At 41.4% G+C, this 24,932-nt stretch overlaps 1 protein-coding gene across 4 annotated transcripts in view; it reads right to left on the bottom strand.

Annotated features, from left to right (window-relative positions):
- The window catches only part of LOC124795373, a 112,840-nt gene that overhangs the window by 4,196 nt on the left and 83,712 nt on the right, over nt 1–24,932 (bottom strand). For all 4 annotated transcript variants that reach the window (XR_007016684.1, XM_047259379.1, XM_047259381.1 and 1 more), the window contains one exon: nt 12,474–12,610. Coding sequence is in view for 3 of the 4 variants with exons in the window: in XM_047259379.1 (XP_047115335.1) it covers nt 12,474–12,610 (137 nt within the window). In the remaining variant the exon portion in view is untranslated. The remainder of the gene's footprint in view (nt 1–12,473; nt 12,611–24,932) is intronic.

Raw genomic sequence — 24,932 nt, 5'->3', positions numbered from 1 at the left:
ATGTTCCAGCTCTTAAGTGAAATAGGAATTTAATGCTATCTTTAAGGGCAAGCAATAATGTTCACAGTACAGCTGATTTGTTCTGAAAGTGTTCGATGATCTATGTCATTAGCACCCATACAGTTATAATTTATCAATCAAATTTGTGTACTGCCTCCATTATAGGTCTTGAATGTTTAAAACTGTGTAAAGGAAATCAGTATTAAGAATTTGGTGTATTTAAAATATATTATCTAAAATATACACTGACAGAGAAAAATGAATTGCAGCACCAAGGAGTAGTTGTGTGACATAAACAAAAGTTGGTAGGCATGTTTAATCAAGATCGAGAAAGACCATGTTTATAAAATTTCGTGCTAGTCACATAAGAGCGGCACAAGTAGTACCACTATGAGGATGCAAATTACGTTTGCTTTAAATACACACTGTAAGAGTGTTCGTTAGCATTTAGATTGGACATGGCGGGTTGATGTTAATCAAGAATGCCTTCAAGGCAACAAAGACACCATTATCAGCACCTTACTGAGTTTCAACGAGGTCATGTAATAGAGCTACAGGAAGCTGGATGTTCCTTCCACGATACTGCAGAAAGACTTGGCAGGAATGTAGCCACTGAACATGATCCTGGTAGGGGTGGTCATGAGAACGTACAGTCATAAGAAGATCTGGCTCCAGACAGCCACATGGCACTACCAAGAGGGAACATCATCACATTTGGGCTATGGCTCTGGTGTATTGTACTGCATCTGCAACAGCAATTTGAGCAGCAGTTGGAACCACAGTGACATAATGAACAGTTACAAATCGGTTACTTCGAGGACAGCATGTGCAATCCGTAACCACTAATAGGATACTTGTGTCTATTGTTCCCAGATTTGTTCTTTTCCACTGTCCTATGACTATGTCAGGAATAGTTTTGGTGGTGGTGCCTGGGAAGGGCCCCAAGAGATGAGCCACTGAAACCAGTGGTATGTATGCAGTGTGACCTACCAGGTCATGTAGCTTCATGCATTGAGTCACATACTCCATACGGCGACAAAGAGGGAATTACACCAGGTAAGCATAGGACCACAGGTACCAGGGAAGTTTAGGCAAATGTAGGAAGTAAGCAACTGAAGGTGTAGTTTATTGTAAAGAGTGTTTCACGTAAGTTACAAGTTTAGGAGTTCTCCAATTGTCTTTGCTCATAGATATGTAGTTTATGTGGAGAGATTGCCTGAGTCGCATGTAGAACATTTCTTTTTCCCATCCATTTCTACACTGCCCTACTCCTGCTCCATTTGCGATTCTATTCTGTAGTAGGGTAGTTGTATGCTATTGAACTGAGCTAATAAGATAAAACATGGAGCAATGTCACAACAGTATCTTATGGTTTTGATTTTTGTCTTTTTATCATGTGACACTGACTTCAAAAAGCATAACAATGTTCTGAGAAACCACAGATGCAAGATAGGTCATTACCCGTGACATCATTGTTATATCACTCATAGTCCACTGAAGTTCATTCAGTATGACAGCTGAGAGTCTGCTAAGGTAACTGTCACACTCAGTGTAAGGAAGAACAGAAGAGCATTTCAAGGTTCATGGAAACATTACGAGGAGAAATGTTACTGTGTTATAGGAGTTGATTTAAGTGGCATAGTTTATAGCCGGTATTGCACCTGTGGTTAAATAAATACATTAGTGGTATCATAAATGTAATGAAGCACGATACGCTCAATGGTCTCTTGGAGATGAGAGGTGAAGTTTTAGAATTTAAGCATAGTTCTCCAGATGCTACCATCAGAAGTGTGACTACAGTGACTTTATTACAGATTCCTTTTTTTATAAATAATTTGTGTTAAGTTCTTGTTGCAAACTTTTATGCTTGTTCCTCAAAATAGTAATAAGATGTAATAGACTATTAGGGTAATGTGTAATATGGGGGTTAGACAACTAGTTTGATGAATATGAGTGATACATTGATGAAGCTAGGCATGAGTTTAAGGGAGATAATTTATGGAAAAGAACAAATACCTATTTCGGTAACATCAGGCAAGAGTACTGTTCTAGGACACTTCACAGAATCCCAAAACCCCTAGCCCTACAAGATAGTTTGACACTGCTGAATGGACAAGTCACAGTCTTTGGACTGTAAATGTGTTATAGAAAACTCAGCTTGGAGAATACAGCAGAGAGCAGCGAGTGAATTGTGTAAAGTGGACATAAGCACGTATGTAGTGGACAAAAAGCAAAGTGTGATAACATTTCAAAGTATCCCAGTATTTGTTCACAGGGCGGCCAGTGACTGGAATCATATAAAATGTGGACATATTTTATATGTATCAGGGAATATGTTTTAGCCACAGAAGAGCTGTAAAAAGGACGTCTAAGAATGATGTGAATCTTTGACTAACTGAATTATAGTTCTAGGTACAGTAACAGAGAGAATTTGGAGGGCTGAATTTTTCAAAGAGCAAAAGAGTGTAACAGATCAACTCTAGGCAAGAGCACTCGTTGCTGTAAAAAAAGTACATTTGCAGTTACATTCTGGCACAGAATTACACTGCGGCACCTGTTGGGCACCGTTACCCACCTGCCCATCACTGTCCATTACTTATGAAACCAGGGACATATTGGGATGTGGCATACATGGTATTTGTGGCAGCAACATCACAATCTGCTTTGGTGCATATAAATACTGGCTGTCCAGCAAGGCATGTCACAGAACTAGCGAGTCAGCAAGTCATACCGTCAGCCTCTACTGCGAATTCGCTACTGCTCCACTGTCATTCTGACAGGATTGCCTGCCAGGGCAGTCCAGCCACCACTGGAAGGGCTGAGGGCCAAACTGAGGCCCTCCTAGCCAGCTCCAGTCGCAACCAGCTACTTTCCAAACAGGGGTTTGCTCCCTGAGCGTCTTCTCCCGGTCACTTGCCACAGCTGTGACAGGAGACTAGCTGTCCCAAACTCGGCCAGCTGTACCGGACTGCCGTACCAGTTTCTGGTGTAGCTAGCCCAACAACTGGGATTGTACACCTAACAAGGTAATGCTGTGCCTGGGCTGTGCTGAGTTTAGCAGCTGCCACCATCTTCATGGCAATGCATCATTGCCAGGGTCTGTGCGTCAAGACCAGCCTTCCAGTGCTGCACCAGATGTGGGCTTCAGCTTGTAATACGAACTATTGAGAAGTAACAAAGGGATTCTGATTCTCCTCTCATTGGGTAGTCTGTGACTCAGTTTGTTGCACCATCCTCCAAAAGAGAACACTTGCCATCCTCTTCAGTACTGATTATACTGAAAAATTGGGTTCACTTGTTAATGACTGTTGTGTATCAGTTCAAACTGTTTGTTACTGGAGAAGGAGTAGAATTAAAAAATTAAAAAATTTACAATCCATATCCATTCTTGCTGATTAAAAAATTATGAAGCAGCTGAATTTCCCAAGAACTGATCGGATCACTGAAGCCTGATTTCATCTTCAGTATAGCAAAGGAGTGTGCATTTCAGATCACTTAATTACAGCTAATGTGGGATACTGTTTGGAAAGTTAAGTGATGAAAAACAATGTTGGCAGTGAACCTCGCTAAATAGGTGGAAAAAAGCTGTAGAGTATGGTAGTCAAAACTGCCAAGAGAAATGTTGTTACTGTATGACACAGCACTTTTTCTTTAGTGAAAAAAATTTCAAGATTTTGTTGAAAAAGAGGGTTATACTCTTGATCAGTGGTATAGTGCTGAAGAGCTACACTTAAATTTTACAATATTATCCACCAAACATTAGCACTATAAAATTTAATGATATGTTCTAATGCTTCAGGCTCTCACTACTTAACACCTACAGTTATTAGTAAATACAGAAGACCAAGAAATCTGAAAAAATTTGTGGCAGAAAAATGTTCCTGTGTACCACAAAAGTCATCAAAGTGCATCATTGTCCATAGCTCATTATTATTTTTTAAAGTTAAAAAAATGTAACATATCTATGTGGCTGCTATAGAAAGCATATCTATGTGGCTGGACTACGCTCCATCTCACCTGATGGACATTTATCCAAAATGTGAGGAAATAACTGTGAATTTTCTTGCATCCAACTTATAAGCCTAATTACTGCCATGGAGCAAGGCATTATTGAAATTTTTACCTGAGATAAATGGAAACTTGTGATCTACCCCTCCCTCAATTTGTTGATGTCACTACTATTTACAATATACTTTTTAGTAATCTTCTTTTCTTGTAAGTGGCTTCAGTTCTTCATGTCTAGGGGCTGAGTCATGAAACTGAAATTTTTGACATTTTAGGTTCTCATGGCTCCAACTGACATAATTAACTTTGAAGAATACCTGTGCAAATTTTTTGTTTTGTTGTTAATTTATTCTCTCACAGTTTTCTATATCAGAGTCTTTTGAATTAAGCCAAAATTACATTGTTCTTCCTAAAATACAAAAACCCGTCCGATCGCATCAGAGGCATGCCCACTACTACTTCATCTGCAGTAATAACAATATTCCAAAAAGTTTACAAAGTTTCTTGACAAATGAATTTCTGTTAATTTATATTATTATTTTATAAATAAATCTAGAAATAAACATAATAAATAGCACCAAATTGCATAATTCATAACAGAAATGTTAAGTGTGCCAAATATCTCATAATTTCAAATGTTACTAAAAAAAAAAATTTTAACTGAACAATCAGAGCTAGTGCATATACATCTACGTCTATACTCCGCAAGCCACCTGACGGTGTGGGGCGGAGGGTACCCTGAGAACCTCTATCAGCTCTCCCTTCTATTCCAGTCTCATATTGTTCGTGGAAAGAAAGATTGTCGGTATGCCTCTGTGTGGGCTCTAATCTCTCTGATTTTATCCTCGTGCTCTCTTCGCGAGATATACGTAGGAGGGAGCAATATACTGCTATACAGATTGTAACAAAGAAAATAAAGTAATCTTTTTTAATAGATTTTAGCTTGTAATATAACACATTGTGTACAAAATCATATGAAATTTTTTAGAAAAACAGCTGAGGCAATATTGACCTGTCCAAAATTCAAAAATTAGTTCTGATATCGACTACTTCTGTTGAGTAAAAGTAATCCTACAGGAGGGAGTCCCTTTACAATATCCGCCTCACAAAATTTGGAAACAACTTGTTTACAATTTTGTGACCTACTATCAAGTTTTCCAAACAGTGTACAAAATGATGCCAAAAGATAGAATACAGATGTATATTAAGTATCTGATACATGTTACAGAAAACGTAAGAAAAATATCTACTATACAAGTCATAATTTATACATATAGCAGGACGTGGCATTCAGATTTTAAGATCCGTGGAACATTCTGTCACAAGACAAATGATACAAAGTCAAAACTACAACTGTACAACACTAAACTATAAAAATAAGCACAGTGACAATGTAAATTATTAGAATTACAAATTGCAAGTTTACATCTATAAAGTTACACCTTCAAACTTTTCAAAAGAGAAGAGAAAAAATTCCGCACCTAAGTGTATGATGATTGAGCTGACTCGAAAAACTCATGAGATCAGGTACAGACCAGAAGAATGTATTCAGTCATCAGTAGGAATATAATACAAAATCTATCAGCCACTTAAACCAGAGTATGTAAGGGTATGCTGATTCACAAAAGGAGAAAATAATGAAAAACAATCAGGCGTAAGGTTATTGTGGTGTCACCGCCAGACACCACACTTGCTAGGTGGTAGCCTTTAAATCGGCCGCAGTCCGTTGGTATATGTCGGACCCGCGTGTTGCCACTGTCAGTGATTGCAGACCGAGCGCCGCCACACGGCAGGTCTCGAGAGACTTCCTAGCACTTGCCCCAGTTGTACAGCCGACTTTGCTAGCGATGGTTCACTGACAAATTATGCTCTCATTTGCGAGACGATAGTTAGCATAGCCTTCAGCTACGTCATTTGCTACGACCTAGCAAGGCGCCATTATCATTTGCTATTTATCCTGTGATGCATGTACCGTCAGACCGATGTTCACCAATTATGGATTAAAGTTAAGTGTTCCAGAAATCATGTACTATTTTTGCTACTATAAGACCTTGACCTGTTCCAGACATCACGCCAGCCTGCGTGAGCTAAACGCGTGCCTTTCGGCTTCCTCTCCTAGTGACTTGGCTGTCTCGCCAAGTCACAACAGTTATGATGTGGGGACCGGCCCATGAATCCAAACCAACCGGGTACACACCAGCAAAAATTTTTCGACATAACAAAATGAATAAAGTTCACAATCACATCATTAAGTTCAATCACATGTAAAGAGTTGTTATAGGAAGCATCAAGCCTCGAGCGATAGTTGCACACTCTCCTTCAGTACACACACACAGTCGTCATGACCAGGGGTACCCAAAACAAAGTTAAGCATGAGTTTGCCCACTACTCTAGTTCCAATGAGATACAATATTACTCAGGATAAATACAGGCCATCAGAGTCAAAATTATCTTTGAGTGATGACACAATGGAGTAGCTTCAGGACCAAAATCAGTGTGTAAAATCAGAAATGTATACACCTTGTTATACTGTATATACTCTTCCACACTATTTGCTAATTGTTCATACAAACTAACCTACGTACATAGAGGCCTAGAAGATTCATTTACAATTGATAAAAAAATACACACTGATTTAAAGTTACGCAAGGTATTTGGAGGTTAATCCCCCTACTTGAGAAAACATACATTTGTGTGGAATATCACTGTCCATGTCAGTTTTTAAGCAAACAGTTCCATGAATTCTTATTATAGGATAATTTCTTGTCTAACAATTCACATAGTTGACAGATGCTTGTGTACATTTCCCAACACCCATGACCTCTTGTAACTCAACTGCACCAGCAAGGGTACAGCCACACACCAATTTGAAGTGGATCCACCCACATCTCTCAGTTTCCTCCCTACAGTTATCATACACTCCAATGGCTAGGTTACTTCCTGTCTAACATTCACATCAAATCCTGAAACACTGTTTTGTGTACTAAGTATGCTGTTCAATACCACCCTCACATTACATGACATATGCTCTGCATATATGTATATTGACAAAAAGAAAAGTATACAGGGTTTTCGTCAGACTGGATTAAAAGGTGTTCACATATGAAACTTCAATAAATAGAGCTAAATGTAACGAAAAAATGAACTAGTAAGGTGATACACATAGATATACTAAGATACTATTCCTAATTCTTACAGTACAAAATATGAAAATTTATTACTAGTTATTTAATGGCATTGTCCCACCTCAAAATTGTAAAAGGAGCTACTCATTCAGACTCATAGCATAAATGTATCAAATTCTAAAGCACAAATCTATAACAAAACATAATTCTATAGTTGTATGAACTTTAAATATAGTGTGTCACAGATTTAAACACAGTCAATAGGTAAGAAAGAACTTTAGAAAGCACATCATCTTACATACTACATTCATGGCAACAAGACAGAACTTGAGAGATAACATGATCTTACATATTACATCCCTGACAAACAACACAATTATGTAGTTGTATGAATCTGCAAACATAGAATATATTTTCTTCCAAACTAGGGGTCACTATACATCCATGTTCAAAGGTCTTGTCTTCTAACTGAAAGTTAAAAGTACTTGAGATTTTACCAATTTACTTTGCTTACCTGTAGCTTCTCTTATCTTTATATCTAGAATAGGCATTTCCACAAAAAGATATTATGGGCTGGTACATTTCTTTCTGCTGTTTTTGAATCCCCCTATTTGGAGCAATGATCATTCTTTTTCTATACAAATATATTGCAGAATTCTGATAGGTGAGGAAATCTCGATAGTCAATAAAAGTGTTTGCTTGCCTTCTCTCTTTCAGCTTTCCTTGTGCAGATTATGCTTAATGTTTAGAAATTATTTACTTTTGAACAGTCAGTTATACAAGGCTGGTCTAAGGACTCAATGACACAAGCCACAGTTTAAAGGATCCACGACACGAACAGCCCGATCGAGGTGGTCTCCTCACAGAGTCTTGATTGTGTTTAAATCCAGGGAGTCTGGTGGCCAGAGGAGTATGGTAAACTCATCCTGTTGCACTTCAAACCACACACATACACTGCACGCTGGACATGTTGCACTGTCCTACTGGCAGCACTATCGGGCTGAGGGAAAACAAATTGCATGTACAAGTGGACACAGTCCCCAAAGATAGATGCATACTTTTCTTGAACCATTGTGCCTTTCAAAATGATGAAATCATCCAGGGAATGACACAAAAACATTCCTAGGTCTATAACAATCACTCTTGGTCAGAGGGTGTTTGATTCCTGATGTTTCACAACATATACGCCAACAGCCATGTCGGATGTAGCATAAAATGTGATTCATCCGAAAAGGCCACCTGTCGCCACTCGGTGGACATCCAATTGAGGTAGTCGTGTGCAAATTCCACCCTTCATTGCTTATCACTAACAGTAAGCTTGGATGCGTGAACCAGGCACCTACTGCACAGGCCCTTATGCAGCAACATTTGCTGAACAGTCACTGAGGAGACACTGTTGGTAACCTGTTGGTTCCTCTGGGCAGTCAGTTGCTCAACAGTGGCCTGTCTATTCCCCATATACATCTATACACCCATCATACACCTCTGTCACGTATGGCCCACGGTGCACCACAGCTGCCTTGCCACCGGTTTTGATCAGCACCATTTTGCCATGCACGGTATACTTTAACCATGGTGGCATGCAAACAGCTTACAGACTTTGCTACTTCGGAGATGCTTCCACCCTTGGCCCACAAGCCATGATCAGGCTCTTTTAGACATCAGATAAATTGCTCCATTTCCACATTACAACAATGACTGCACTGTTTTTGGTGTCCCCCCTCCCCACTGCTCCCCCCTTCCTCCCTCCGGCATGTTTTATATACCCTCCACTGTTAGGGGCATCACCTGCTGTCTTTGAGTGATTAATGCATGTTGACATCTTACATAGGTGGTGATCACTTTAATATAACTGGACCGTGTCTCATAATTAGTAGCGGCCGCTCAGTGTATTGAGCTGAGAGGACTGCCGAGGGCATCGAGCGTGCAAGTGCAAGATTTGTATACAGTGCGTATCAGAACTATTTTTGAAAACTGTCATGGATGAAAGCATAAGAAGGAAAAGGGGGGGAAAGGGTGGCACAAAATGGTAAGCCACATGTGTGGCAAAATGTTCTGAAACCAGCCCTGTAGTTACTTGGTATGTAGTATATTCTAGGGCCTATTACAAGGACACTACAGTTTTCAGTCTTGTAGAAAATTTATAAAAAGTTAAAACCAGGCTTGCTGGAAAATTCATGGACTCTGATTCAAGCCTCCCACTTCTGTCAAAATCAGAATATCAAGCTGAATTGAACCACTGGACCAACTCACATTTTTTTCAATTTTCTTCATTTACTGCATTTAATGGAGCTGTAAGAAATTCCTTGACTTATTTGAAATTTTTTAGTATCTATCGATAATAATAGAGGGTGACATGAGCACTATTGGCAAAATCAAACACAGCCACTTCTATGTGTACAACCGTGACTTAATCCATAATCCAATGATTCATATGTAAGAAGACATGCGGAAACTAGAACACTTTCCTCGTCAATAATCCACCACTTATACCATGCCTTTCAACTCATACACAAGATAAAAATTATTTACCATATGTGTGTGTTCCTAGTGACTGGGTTAAGATTAAAAAAAAAGAGCAAGAATGCTGTTTACGTTACTCAGTATCAGAAGTGGGAGCGCTTTACCTCAGAGCAATTGGGAGAGGCAATCACCAAAGGAAAAGTGTCAACTGAAAAATTAAAAGCTGAGTTTCTATTAATCCAGTCTGGTCAATTAAGTTCTTTTTCTGTAGTATATAAGAATTCTAATATTACTGACAAAACTGGATGTTTCTCTCCAAAAGAACTTTATTCTCTCAAGTAAATAAGATCCCTACTTTGATCAGAGAACAAATTTTTTCTGAGAAAAACAGGACTGTTCATCTGCCATTCGTCCTTTTCCCCATCTTGTATTATCAGTATTCTTTGTCAGAATATCTGGAAACTGAATATCCATACACTTTTTGTTTGTAACTGATAGAATATGTGACAATTGGATGTACACATTAAAATACAAGAAGAATTTTTTTTTTTAAATGAGTGACCTAAACAACAGAGAGAGGGATAGACTTGATACACACATAAAGCACATATTCTCAGAAGGAAAATGGACCATCCTACAACATTGTCTGTTCCTATTACATTGAAATACTGGGCAGGCCAATCTTTCTTTACTGATACCACATTTAAAACAAAAATAATATATACAGAAACTAAGTTCACATAGAATATATTGTTACTGTAAAAACTAAGAATTGTTATATACCGAAAGGGAGAAAATAAGTTCATAATGGCAGTTAACACCGTTTCATTTGCCTCAGTGTTACTGTGTTGTGGGTTGATCACAGCTGCTTTCTTAGCCTCAATTCTTGATATCAGTCTGTGGAATGTAAACCTGTTGAAATAGTATTCAACCACACCTATGGTATATAAGGCACATGTGTGCCATTCAAGAGTACTCTTTAACCCTAAATATTATGGTAAACTTTTGAAAAATAACAAACTAGATCACTAGAGTATGTGCAGTGTCTGGCACAAGCCTTCCACCTGTCTCAAAACTAGAATGGCATGCTCGTTTATAAGGCTGTATTTTACAGAATGAGAGACTGCAGAAATTCCCTAAACAAGATGAGCTTAAAAGCAACAATTATTTCAGAACTTGGTGGCAGGCATGTTATACAAAAAGTATTTTTAATGACTGCTACTGGCCACTTCAATATGCTGGAAGAATATCCAAGGCATACAGACTTACTTTGTGACCCTTCCCATTCCTTGACCTCATTTCCATTAAGATGTGTCACATTGTTATGAAATAGGGGTAATGCCGGCATAGGTTTAGTAATGGATAGAAAAACATAGGAATGCAGGTAAGCTACTATGAATAGCATACAGCAGTGAACGCATCACTGCAGCCAATATAGACACAAAGCCACACCCGTAACAAAAGTACACATTTATATGCCAGCTAGCTCTGCAAATGATGAAGAGATTGAAGAAATGTATGATGAGATAAAAGAAAATATTCAGATATTTATGGCAGATGAAAATTTAATTGTGATGGGAAACTAGAATTCATTAGTAGGAAAAGGAAGAGAAGGAAAACTTCTAGGTGAGTATGGACTGGGGGAAAGGAATGAGAGGGGAAGTCGCCTGGTAGCATTTTGCATGGAGCATAATTTCGTTATAGCTAACATTTGGATTAAGAATCATGAAAGAAAATTTATATGTGGAAGAGACCTGGAGACACTTGAAGGTTTCAGATTGATTACGTAATGGTACAACAGAAATTTTGGAACCAGACTTTTAATTGTAAGACATTTCCAGGGGCAGACGTGAACTCTGGCCACAATTTATTGGTGTCATTCTTATGGTAAGTAGCAATCTATCTTTCCTTATTATGACACACTAGTTATCTTTCTGTATCGTTTCACATATGTTTCCTCAATAATTTGCTTCAATTTGTAATGAATGGAATATCATAAATGTGTCATCAGTGAGTTACAAAAGCATACATTATAATTAAATCCAACATCATGTTAATGCTGACTACAGTAATTATTTATGTCATCCACTTGGCATTTACCTTTTATCATAACATAAATGAGATGGACTAGCACTAATGAGTCACACTTTGTTATATGTTATACAGGTGGCCACCCCTTCACACAAATATTGGAATAATTTATTACACATTTTCTTTCGAGCAAAAAGCTGTCCTTGCAGTCCACACTGACTTGTAATGATGGCAAAGCAAGCCTTTTGGCTTACCTATAGCAGTCACCAATAAGAGGTGTGGAAGGACACGCCGTGAATTGCACAGGTTGCGGGCACATCGTGGAATGAAGAGCGAGTCTCTCTCTGCTTGCGGCCTTCAAGTGGTAACATGTTCCCTCTCCTCGCTCCATTATCAAAACATTATCCTCCAGGCTGCCCCTGGCTACTTTCCCCAGTGGAGCTTTAAGTACCCTGTACATTGAAATATAGACCCATTTGACAAGTTTTTCTGTTCTCTTTAAAAATCTACCTGGACAGCCAGCTGATAAGTCCTGGCCCTCAACCTCCTGCACAATTTAATCTAATAGTCCAGAAGAAACATAACTTCCAGTCAAAAACCACATTCCTAAACATCACATGGACTGATGGATTCCCAACAACATTATTACAAAGGGAAGTATGATTGTTCTGAATCAAGAACAAGAAGAAAACTCAACTATATGCTCATCTGACAAGAAATTTCTTTGATCAGTTGCAACATGTATATTCCCTAAGAAAATCAAAGGATGAAGTCTACATGTGCAGCAAAACTGATGATTTATATACAATGGGAGTCAAATTACTGCCTTATTCATTATTATTGACATACCTCTTGTAATGAGTGCCTTCATCTTTCCAGTTGCGTTGGTTACTTTTGCTCCGATCTGGAATCCTTCTGTCACACTGTTCTGTTGTTCCATTAAAGCCAAATGAAGTACTTCTGTCCTGTGTCTTGTGAGTGTGTGCCTGTTAAAATAGTTTTTGGCTGCTGTTGTAACTAATAAAACAGTAACAACCATTTACAGTAGCAGCCATAAGTACAAGATCTACAATTTCAGAGGAATATCTTACAGCAAGCAGTATCAACTATGAGAAAAGTTGTATAAATACAAATAAAAATCTCACTAATAATACCTTCCCATTCACAGATGGCATACATTTCATGTTCCAAAAACAGTAGTATCTCTTTGTCCCATGTCAGATTACAGCAATTCAGATACACCCAAAACAATCTGCACTTCAGTTATGATTATTTGCTTTTGAGATTCACTTTGGTATTCTCATATCTTATTTGTTAATTATACAGTGCTAGTCATTAAAGCTGTGGCATACAAGAACAGCCAAATTGGCATGAAGTATACAAATTGTTTGCTATACAAATGACTGGCATTTCAGTGCAACTGCACAATGTAGGGAGGAGAAGCTCCATCTAGATTCTGTACATAAGGAAAGATTATTCAGTCTGTTTCTCATTCATAACTCACATTTGAATTTGGTTGTTTGTGAGAAAATAATGTTACATCTTATGCAACAGAGAGAAACTATAATCAGCTGGTGTCAGACTTCGACAGTAAAAGTATCATAAACTCTTAAGACTGCAGGTTATTATTCTCCAATATTGCTGTTCACATTGGTCATTGGAAATATGAGACTGATGCCTTAAGCGGCCATACACAATTTTATGCTGGATCTCAATGGCTACAGGCAACTAATGCCAGCAAGGACACACAAATTGTTAGCTCAACTATGCAGTACCATACAGCTTTTTGATGTACCAAGAGTCATAAAATGGACTTGTCTGCAGCAAGACAAGAATCAACACAGATAATGGAGGTACTTTGGAACACACTGGACGTCAGCATGGCAATGATTGTTACAGCTTCTCTTGACGTTGCAGTAGAAGCATAGTGACAACAGTGCACCCAAGGACAGCAGTGGACGTACAAATGGCATTATGTAATCTTTTCAGATGAGCCCCATTTCTGCATACAACATTACAATGGACATATCCATGTGTGGAGACTGAGGAGAATGAATAAGGTTAGACTCCATTTGCCATCATCACACAGGCCCAGTACATATTGCGATCGTATGCAATGCCACTGGGTACATAACATGAGCACCTCTGGCTCTCTTCCCACACAACATGGAAGTGTGCACTTCTTACTATATTTTGTAAGCAGCACACTGATAGATAATATTTTCATAGACCAAGATAAATTTAATAAATAAAAACTTTTCCTATTAAGAATGGTCTGTCTGATCATGATGCACAGATAGTTACAGTATATAATATAGCTACATACAGCACTGCAAAACAGTCCTCCAAAATAGTGCATTCAATTAACGATTTAAGAATTCAAAATTTTAGCAAAAGCTTGCAACAATTAGACTGGGACGAGGCGTACAGGGGACATGATGCTAATTTAAAATTTAACCTATTTCATGATAACTTTGTGAATATATTTGTAAACAGTTTCCCTAAGAAAACAGTGAAATATAATTGTAAGAAACTACAGGGATAAAAATATCTTGTAAACAGAAAAGGGAAATGTATCTTATAGCTAGGAGGAGTAATGATCCCGAAACAGTAAATCATTATAAAAACTACTGCATTGTATTAAGAAAAGTTATTAAAAAGTCCAAAAGCATGAGGTTAGGTTAGGTTAGAACCTCGCCTACAAGTGAGCATTATGTTAACACATCTGCTAATAAAATTAAAACAATTTTGAATATTGTTAAAAGGGAAACAGGGCAACCAAGAGCACAGCAACACTGTATTTCTATCAGACACAATGAAAAGTTTGTGAACAAGATGTCAGAAGTAGAAAGCATTTTTAAAAATAATTTTTTTAAGTGTTGTAGAGAAAATAGGATCCAGTTACTCATTAGAAAATGCAAGGCAATATATGGAAGAGGCAGTACCTATGCAATTTGATAAAACTGAAATTCAACCCACCTCTCCTACTTAAATTAGGAAAATAATAAATTCACTCAAAAGTAAAAGCTCACATGGAATTGATGGCATTTCCAATAGAGTACTAAAAGCTTGTTCCCGACAAATAAGTAAGATTCTCAGCCACATATGTAGTAGCTCAGTGAAACAGGGCATTTTTCCAGATAGACTGAAATATGTTATTGTTAAACCACTGCATAAAAAAGGTGATAGATCTGATGCTAACAACTACTGCCCAATCTCACTTCTGGCACCTGTATCCAAAATTCCTGAAAAAGTAATGTATTCAAGAGTAGTATGGGAAACGGGAATACGGATAATTGTATACACAATAAACTATTCCCATAAATGTCTATACATACATATATTTCAGCACAAAGAAAGATACATGTGTACACTGTACAAGGTACACAGGCTGACTGGAACATTAACATGGCGGCTCGTCAGAGCAGTTAAAGAGTTCAAAGATCATGCTTTACATGGTTGATGTGGGCCTATCGACACCCCCCCCCCCCCCTCCCACAGTAGCGAGTACGGCTTGTAAGGCCTGAGGGGAGGTCATGTGGGCGTCAGTGTCGGACTGAGTAGTGCAAGGCAGCAGGCACACGACTGGAAGCTACATCACAGTCAGGGCGGCGAATGAAGGCATTGTGACGGGCTGCAGGTCCACATTGTAATCAGACAGCCAGCGGAGGCAGATGATGCATCGGCTGGCCCGGGAGTAGAGGTGTGGGGAGGGGTGCGGCATGCGAGGGTGCCTGCTCCTAATACAGATCGAGCCATCCGAGGAGATGAACACACGAACTCTTGATAGATCGCACTCTTGAAGGAGGGAGGCTATGCATTATCTTGACATCTAGTTCCTCATTGAGTGTTGAGTCTGCAGTGTCTGTAAGGAGCATGAGCACACGGTCATCAAAAGCGACAATCGACACGTCGTCGACGTGGTTAGGTGGTACATTGCAGTGCAAGTTGAAAGTCGGGGAGCAAGTCTCTTCAGTAGATGAAACATCATCAAAACCTGTGCATGGGGTTGATGACAACGTGCTTGGGAAACCCGCTAACTGCGGTGATGAATCATCAGAAGGAGAAGACCCTACCATGGGATGAGCTAACCCATTATCGGGCTGCGCAATGGAAAATTCGTCCGGATGGTCCAACTGGGACAGCAGAGGGGCGTCGGAGTCCATGAAAGCAGGCTGGAGCCTGTGTAGCAAAACGGTCTGCGGGCAATCTTTAACCATAATGTCGAACGTTGTCTCGCCCCTCCGGAATACTTCAAAGGGGCTGAGGTATGAGGGTTGCAGGGGTTATTTAACGAAATCGTCCCTGAGCATAACATGGGAGCATGTGTTGAGTGTGGTTGGCACGTAAGTGTCCGGCGGGGAATGACTGACAGGCGGGTGTAGCTGTGCATGTCTAAAGTGGGTGTGCATTCTACTAATAAAGTCTGGAGAGGTGGGGAAATGCTCGGGTGCTTGAGGCAGGATAAGTTTCCCAGGTAGAACCAGGTTCTTGCTGAAAATGAATTTGTAGATGGTTCCCTGTAAGTCAGGTTTAAAGGTCAAATGGAGACCAAGTAACACCCAAGGAAGCGCCTCAGACCAGAGGCAGTCATGGCTCCTGAGTGCTGTTTTAAGGGTGTGGTGCCATCATTCCACTAAACCGTTGCTTTGTGAGTGGTAGGCTGTTGTATGAATATTTCTGACACCGCAAAGGTTACATAGAATAGTGAAAAGTGAAGACTCGAACTGTCGAACCTGGTCAGTGGTGATGGTGGACGGGCAACTGAACCTGGCGATCCATGATGAGACGAATCCCTTGGCCACGGTTTCTGCTGTGATGTTGGGTAAAGGAACAGCTTCCACCCTACGAGACGTGGTCGATCGTGGAGAGGATATATCTGTGGCCCTCTGATGGAGGCAGAGGGCCGATAAGATCAATATGTACGTGATGAAAATGTCCTTGCGGAATGTCAAACTTGCCAAGTTGGGGAGAGGTGTGGTGTCCAATCTTGTTGCGTTGGCAGGAAATGCAGCTGCGTGCCCAGGTTTGACAGCCCTGCTTAACATTTTTCCAAACAAAACGTTCTGTGATGAGGCATGTGGTGGTGCGGACACCAGGGTGGGCGGGGTTAAGCAAGGCGTTGAAGGCTTGCCGGCGCAATGTGAAAGGGAGCAACAGCCGCAGAGTGCCGGTAGAAGAGTCGCACTACACTTGGTCCGAAATGCTGGGGACCTTGGCTTTGGTAAACACAAGCAATATCTGAGGATGTGTGAGGAGAGCTTGAGATTCCTCATCAGAGGCCTGGAGAATGGCGAGGTCGGATAAATTGATGATGCATGAGACAGCATTGATCCTTGATAAGAAATCACCGGGGATGTTTTCCATGCCTTTGATGTAGCGTACATCCGTAGTAAATTGAGAGACCAGTTCAAAGCGGTGGACACGCTGAGAGGGTAGGTACTCAGGAGGGTTGCAGAAGGCATCCGCCAGTGATTTGTGGCCAGTAAGGATGAAGAAAGAATGGCCCTCAATGTCAGGGCGAACGTGTTTGACGGCTTCATAGACCGCCAGAAGTTCTCTATCAAAAGCAGAATATTTCTTCTGTGCTGTAGACAGTTTTTTAGAGAAGAAATGAATGGGTGAAACTGTGTCACCTTTGCGTTGCTGTAATACTGCCCTGACTGCGATGTCGCTGGTGTCTGTAGTGACGAACAACTCGGCAGACGGATTGGAGTGGGCGAGTACAACGTCATGAGCTAATGCTGTCTTTAGAGGCCTGAAGACCTCTAGCACACGCTCAGTCCAACAGACTGACTAAAGTCCCAATGTCTGTTTGCCTGACAGCGAGTCCGTTAGCGGGGCCTGCATGGTGGCGGCAGAAGGTAGATGTCGGCGGTAGTAATTTGTAGTACCCAGGAAATGTCGGAGTTCTTTGCACGTAGCTGGGGGTGGCAATGATGTGATAGCCTGCACGCAGGATTTGGGAAGCTGTATTCTGTCTGCAGAGACGGTGTAACCCAAAAATGTCACAGAAGACTGGTGCAATTGGAATTTATCTTTCTTGACCTCAACACCATTGGAGTTCAAGTTCTGGAGGACCTGGGATAAATGATCTTCGTCGTCCTCAGTCAACTTACTGAAAATGAGGATGTCATCCAGGTATGCAAAGCAGAACTCAAACTGTCGTAAGACTGAGTCAATGAAACATTGCCACGTTAGTGCCGCATTCTTTAAGCCGAATGGCATGAAGCTGTATTGTAACAAACCAAGTGATGTGATGATAGCAATCTTTGGAATGTCTTCCACCGCAAAGGAAATCTGGTGATCGGCATGTTTACAGTCAATCACACTGAAGATTGTGGCGCCCGAGAAAATATGGATGAAATCATTTATGTTTCGCACTGGGTAATTGTCCATTACGGTACAAGCGTTTAAGCATCTGTAATCACCACACATTCAAAAAGAATCATCGTGTTTGGTGACGAGGTGAATTGGTGAAGACCAATTGCAGTCCGATGGCTGTAAAATGCCTGCCTCCACAAGTTCGTTAATTTGCTGCCGGGCCACGCGCAACTTAATCGGGTTGAGGTATCTAACCTTGTGCCTAATAAAAGGACTGGCAGTGGTAATTATCTTGTGTGTCGTTCCGTCAGTGACAGAAGAGACTGAGAACTGAACATGAGGCTGAGTAACGTCTTGGCGTAAAGTTTTGGGACGAGTGGGGCACGATGAGGCATAGCCATTAGCGCAAGTCGGAAAAGGCAGCACGAAAGTTACATGCCTATTACGTGAGCGCAGCATGCACTTGTTTGGAGAGGTCAGCTGCGCATGCAGCATGGAGCAGATCAGGGCGCACAGCGACTGTCTGTTGTTAGCTTTGCTTTGAGTAACCGGCACGGGCAAGAGAGCCGTTGGCATCATGCGGGGAATGGCGATGGCTGCCGAATCACGTGGTTGGTGCGTGAGAGGGGGAATGTTTACCAACACATGGGGTGGCTGATTGTGGGGAGGGCATGTTCGCATCGAGTGTGCGACTGTCATTAGAAGCACTGTTTGAAACACATGGCACTTCATGTAACGGGCATGTGGCAGGTGCAGAGATCACTTAACGCGAATTGTCACATGCAATGAATGTTTTTAACTAGCCTGATGAGAGTCCATGCTGGTGTCTGCTGATGAAGGTGAAGGAACTGTGGATTGCAGTTGCAGCAGCGAGGTATGAGCCATGGTGAGCTCATCGAAAGTGTGAGCAATGCGTTGTTTCAACTCATCGTTTTGCTGACAGAGTTGTGCCACTGCATTGTACTCTGACAGGAGATTAGTGACACAGCTCACAATTTTGTCCACGAGGGTGGAACCAAATCACATGCCACAACAGAAACAGAATGACGAGCATAAGTGCCTGAGCACGGTATCTGAGTGTCAGAAGGGTGGTGTAGCACTGAACCTTGGACTATGTTCAGGGAGGGTTTGTAATGGGACAAGAAATCCATACCGAGAATTGGCGCGGCAATGTCGGCTGTGTAGAAAAGTCCATGGGAAACGTAGAGAAGGAGACAGATGCACCATAACTTTAGCAGAGCTGACAGTTTGTAATGTTGATGGGTTGACAATGCGTAGAAGTGACTTCATCGGTGAAAAATCGGGAGGAGCCAATGATGTAGGTATGATGGACACGTCAGCGCCTGTGTCAACTAGGAAAACAAGCTTGACAAAATGTCGGTCACGTATAAATGACCGCTCGGCCGAGAGGAAGAGTGGACGCAGTGCAATATTTGAGGACGCCTGTGAAGTTCCCCGCAGGACTCGGCATCTTTTAGATCCTGCAGTCAGCGTTTGGATGCTGGCAAGATAATCTGCATTTCTTGACCTCATCCCCGAAAATCTTGTGGTACCAACAGTACAGATGAGCCGGATGTGGCGGTGGTGGTGATTGTGACAGCAGAGGATGTTTGTCCTCATTGATCTGTTCCGGAATGTAAACCAGGATGTATGGTGCTTGTGCGATTCTTGAGTGCTTGGAAAGAGGAGAGAGCGAGCAAGTACTGCCCGGTGGTGTAGATGGCATGGAGGTGGAACGAGCCCTGCCTCTGCCCGCAGACGGCCGGTAAACAGGCGGCGTAGTGCCAACCAGCGGTGAGAGGTGAGCTGGTTGTTTTTGTCACATAAGTGCATACAGCTGATCTGCGATGCAAAGGCGAGAACCGATAGACTCGAAACAGTGTAGTAGCAGGAGTAGCTGCAGGTCGGTAGGTAACTTGGCAGACCATACCGCCCACAGGGTAATGTCCGGCATTGTTTGATCACTCACAAGTAGCTGAAGGTGGTGCCAGAGTTGTGACGGATTGCAGTCTCCTAGGTGTTCCTCGTACAGGATCTTGATTATTAATTCCTGTGGCAAGCAGGTGAGTCGGTCCAATATTGTCTTCTTGGCGAACTTGTATTTTGGCGGTGGCGGTGGCAAAAGGAGGAGGTCACAAATTAAATCTGAGTGGTCATGGAGGTGCATGACGAGACATAGAAATTTAGAACTGTCGTCGGTCACCTGATGTAACTCGAAAAGGTGCTCCACAAGCGCGAACCATGAAACGGAGTTGTCCTCATATAAAGGAGGTAGCTTTGGCATACGGTCAGAGGGAGAATGGCAGGGGGGGTTGGCTTCAGCGTATCATGGAAGTCCTGCTGTCCTGTGGTAGGATAGTCTGTCCTGTAACCTAGCACTACTGGTGTGGGTGTGTTACTGGCAAACAGTCCCGAGCAACGGCCGGTTGCAATGTTCCTGATGAGTCGCGGAAGCACGACATGGCAGGCATGGTTGGTACTGTGGGAATGAATGGATGAGCAGCGCATGAGGTAGGCCTGTAAACTGGACCGGAGGTTAAAGGCACAGTACTTAAATTGTCCACCTTGGAAGGGTGGCGTGGCAGGCGCAGACAGTACTGCAGAAGGAGCGAGCAGCTGTATGGTCAGAATCGGGGCCCCCGTAAGTGAGGGGTTGTAGGGGGGTGGTTTGGTACTTGGTGTGGCAACAGTGAGTGTTTTCTGTGCACATCAGAAATGCACCCCATGTGGTAGGACCATAAATCACTGGTGAAACCTGCTGGTGGTCACATTGTCATATTACAACGTTCCTGGATGGCGAAGTGCCATCAGGTGTGCTCGAACCCATGTGGTTGAGAAACTGGGCAACAGATGTGGTGTTTGAGCCCGGCGAATTTGATGTATAAAAATGTCCGTTATTAAATTGTGAGGAAGGCAAAACTGGCAGAGCTTGATAGCAGTTGACCACGTGTGGGTTTTGCATGAATGGAGACGTTGCTCACGGCACTACTGTATCCGATGTTGCGGCGCGTAGAGTATCAAAGCACGTGTGTGAATTTGGGTCCCTTTCAACATTAAATGAGTGATCGATCGTTACACTATTCTGGAAATCGTCCACTTCACCTTTCACATGTTGGCATGCACAGTCCGGCAATACTAAACCTGAGTCCATTGTTTGAGGTAACAGCGTCACACTCGGCCATTGTAGAGATGCAAAGTTTAGGATTAACTTCGTTGGAGATCGCAAATCACTGTACATTGGTGGCGAAACAACCATTGGCAGGGGATTGTAGTGGCCTGGTAGTAGTAGCGAAGCCTCCAAATCCTCGTATAAAAAGTTTGGTGAGGCAGCCATGGTGTCGAATGTAAAACCTGTTCAATTCCACACAACTGGCATGGAAATCGTAGAAACTTCGGGGTCACCAATATGGGAAACAGGAATATGAACAATAAACTGTTCCCATAAATGTCTATACTTACATATATTTCAGCACAAAGAAGGATACACGTGTACACTGTACAAGGTACAAAGGCTGACTGGAACATTAACATGGCGGCTTGTCAGAGCAGTTAGAGTTCAAAAATCATGCTTTACATGGTCGATGTGACCTATCAACGCCACAGTAGCATCACATATTTGTAAAAATTAAGTACTAACAAAATGTCTTTCAGAAAGGCTTTCCAACAGAAAATGCTATATATGCTTTCACTGATCAAATATTAAATGCATTGAATAACCGAACATCACCCATTCGAATATTTTGTGATCTCTCAAAGGCTTTTGATTCTGTGAATCATGAAAGTCTTCTAGATAAACTTAAATATTGTGGTATGAGTGGAACTGTGCACAAATGGTTTAATTCATACTTAACTGGAAGAAAGCAGAAGGTTGAAATTAATAGTACAGATAGTCTGCAAAAGCCAGCAGAGTCCTCTAACTGGGGAGATATCACAAATGGTGTCCCACAGGATTCAATCTTGAGTCCCTTATTGTTCTTAATATATGTTAACAACTTGCCACTCTATTTTCATGAAGATGCAAAGCTAGTGCCTTTTTCTGATGATACAACTACAAAATCACACCCAACAAGCAAGAATTAACAGAGGAAATTGCAAATAATGTCTTTCAGAAAATTATTAACTGGTTCTCTGCATATGCACTCTCACTAAATTTTGAGAAAACAGAGTTTATACAATTCTGTAGAGTAAATGGCATAAACCATTGATAAATAGAGACTATGAACAGAAGTCTGTTGCTAAGGTGGAATACTCAAAATTTCTGGGTGATTGCAATGATGAGAAATTGAATTGGAAGAAACACATCGATTATCTGCTGAAACATTTAGGTTCAGCTACTTATACTATTAGGGTTATTGCAAATTTTGGTGATAAACATATCAGTAAATTAGCCTACTATGCCTATTTTCAATCACTGCTTTCATATGGCATCATATTTTGGGGCAATTAGTCATTAAGAGAGAAAGTACTCATTGCACAAAAGTGTGTAATCAGAGTAATAGCTGGAGCCCACCCAAGATCACCTTGCAGACATTTATTTAAGGAACTCAGGATATTCACAGTACCTTCGCAATACATATATTCACTTATGACATTTGTCATTAATAACCCATCCCAATTAAAAAATAACAGCAAAGTGCATGGCTACAACACTTCTGAATGACAACTCCTTCTACTCAATAGATGAATTTTTAGATGTGAAGTAGTAACTGTAAAAAAATCAATTAATTAATTATTTTGTGTAAAGAAAACTTATGTTAAAGTGACATGTTCCACATCATTACAAAATGTCATATTCATGATCTATGGAACAAGGATTAATGTATGTATGTATGTATTACTACATGTATTGCACTTTGCACACTCGCATCCAACCAGTCGAAGGCCTACCCATCTGTCTCCTGTGTTTCACATACATCCGGCACTCATGCCTTCTAATCAATCATTGTGGACATTCCTGTACTGGTCCTGCTACCTTCTGAACACACTCACAGCACACTGCACTTTCACTCAGTTCCAGGCATATCCACTGCGCCCACCTTCTGGAGCTCACGTTACAAGCTTGCTTGAGCCCCTCACCTCCCTGGACCACCTCACATCATCTCACCAGCACAAGCTGCTGGTAAAGCCTGGTTTCCATCAGCCGCCAACATCTAATGTTTTCCTGGCACCATCATCATCGAGGTCCTGCCAGGATCTCAGTGAGCCTGCAAAGTGTCACTCCCCACAGCCCAGTCTTTTCTTTGTCATGCTTTTGAGCTTGTTCCTGCAAGGAATGCAGTGTTGGCTGGGCACTTATATCTCATGTCTCATATCCTTGCAATGTTTTCAGAATGAGGACTCAGCATGACACAGACTGCCATCTGTTTTTCTTCATCTGGTGATGACCTCTCCAGCCACCTCTGAGTTCTGATCAACCTTGTGATATGTGGGATTTCTCACTGCATGTGGTTACCCCCATTGCTCTCTGAGACATATTTCCCCTTCCTGCGGCAGTCCCCCCGCATTGTCTGGCATATCTCACTGACCCATTGGCATCGTCACATTCTGCGTGGCTGTCATTGGTCAAGCATCGCCTCCTATCAGCTGCACACACATGTGGTGCTGCTGCCCGCTCCTCAGCCGCCCCCCGCCAGAGACACATTGCACGCCTCACCTTCAGGACATGTTTCTCACCTCTAGTCTCTCAGGCCTCAAGATGGCTTCACCATCTCTGCTTTAAGGGAGGAGGGTTGTGGTATCAATATGTGGCACCCCTGGAAACTCAGCTATACCATAATAGAATCAGACTACTGGCAATCATCTCTCCACAACTTGACCACCAACAATAAACTCTGGATCAGTGGAAGACACTCTATTCACTAACAGTAAACATAAAGAGAATTACAGAAAGTTCTGCACAATCTCAAGGTGCCAGTGTTACCCCAGACAGCACCACCACACAGAACTATTTTCAGACACTGGTGATGTGCCAAGTCACTTCACTGTCACCTTGCGCTGTCACTGCTTGCCACTGACAACAGCCTCATTGGATTCTACTTCTCTGTATGCTCCACAAACCACTATGCTATTGCTGTGTGCAGTTGCCGCTCACTGCTTGCTGTACATTCTTCAAGTCACATGAAGCGTTTGTAGACACTGTGAGAAACTTCCTATCCCTGTGATCGAATGTAAGCTCTGTGAGAACTTCCTGTTGTTGGTATGTACATTGAACCGTCAAGCAATGTCTCTTATTTTCTTGTCATCAAGCAATGGCTCTCATTTTCCTATGTAGATAGATTTTCATTTTATCTGTTGGTCATGTTCAGTGTTCAGTGACAATAAAGCCATTTTTCTATGTCTACCTGGGAGCATGTTTATTCTGTGTGCACCATACCACCAGACACTAATCCTCTTTTAGCCCTATTTGAAGCATGATAGTATTTTAAATTTTCCTAGAAAAGTTCCTATTCAGTTCAAATGTGTGTGAATTGCTATGGGACCAAACTGCAGAGGTCATCGGTCCCTAGACTTACACACTACTAAAACTAACTTACTCTAACTTACGCTAAGAACAACACACACACCCATGCCCGAGGGAGGACTCGAACCTCCGTCGGGTGCGGCCACGCAATCCGTGTGACATGGCGCCTCTAACCGCGCAGCTCCTATTCAGTAAATGTATAAAAAGAGCTCTTTACACTTCTGGTATATTTGCTTCTACTGATGTTTTAGCCAAAACTACTTAGGTCTATTATCTTAAATGTATGATTGTTTCTCACAAATTCACCTCTTTGTGCAATACTTCTGTGATAGCAAATGTTGATTTACAATCCTTTACATTTCTCTTCAATGCTTCTGTTTTTAAATGACATTCAGAAAGGCATAGTAGAGTCCTTCTTTCTTTCTTTATTACTTGCTATTTTGTTTAAGAGGACAAGAATATTAATTACTTCATTTTTCAATTGTATAATAATTCAGTGGATCACCATATTTTCTTTCCCTCTT

This window comes from Schistocerca piceifrons, chromosome 4 (genome assembly GCF_021461385.2).
Source record: "Schistocerca piceifrons isolate TAMUIC-IGC-003096 chromosome 4, iqSchPice1.1, whole genome shotgun sequence".
In the NCBI taxonomy this organism is placed as follows: Eukaryota; Metazoa; Arthropoda; class Insecta; order Orthoptera; family Acrididae; genus Schistocerca; species Schistocerca piceifrons.
The sequence above is the reverse complement of the archived record's forward strand: the minus strand, read 5'-3'. Positions and strand labels throughout refer to the sequence as shown.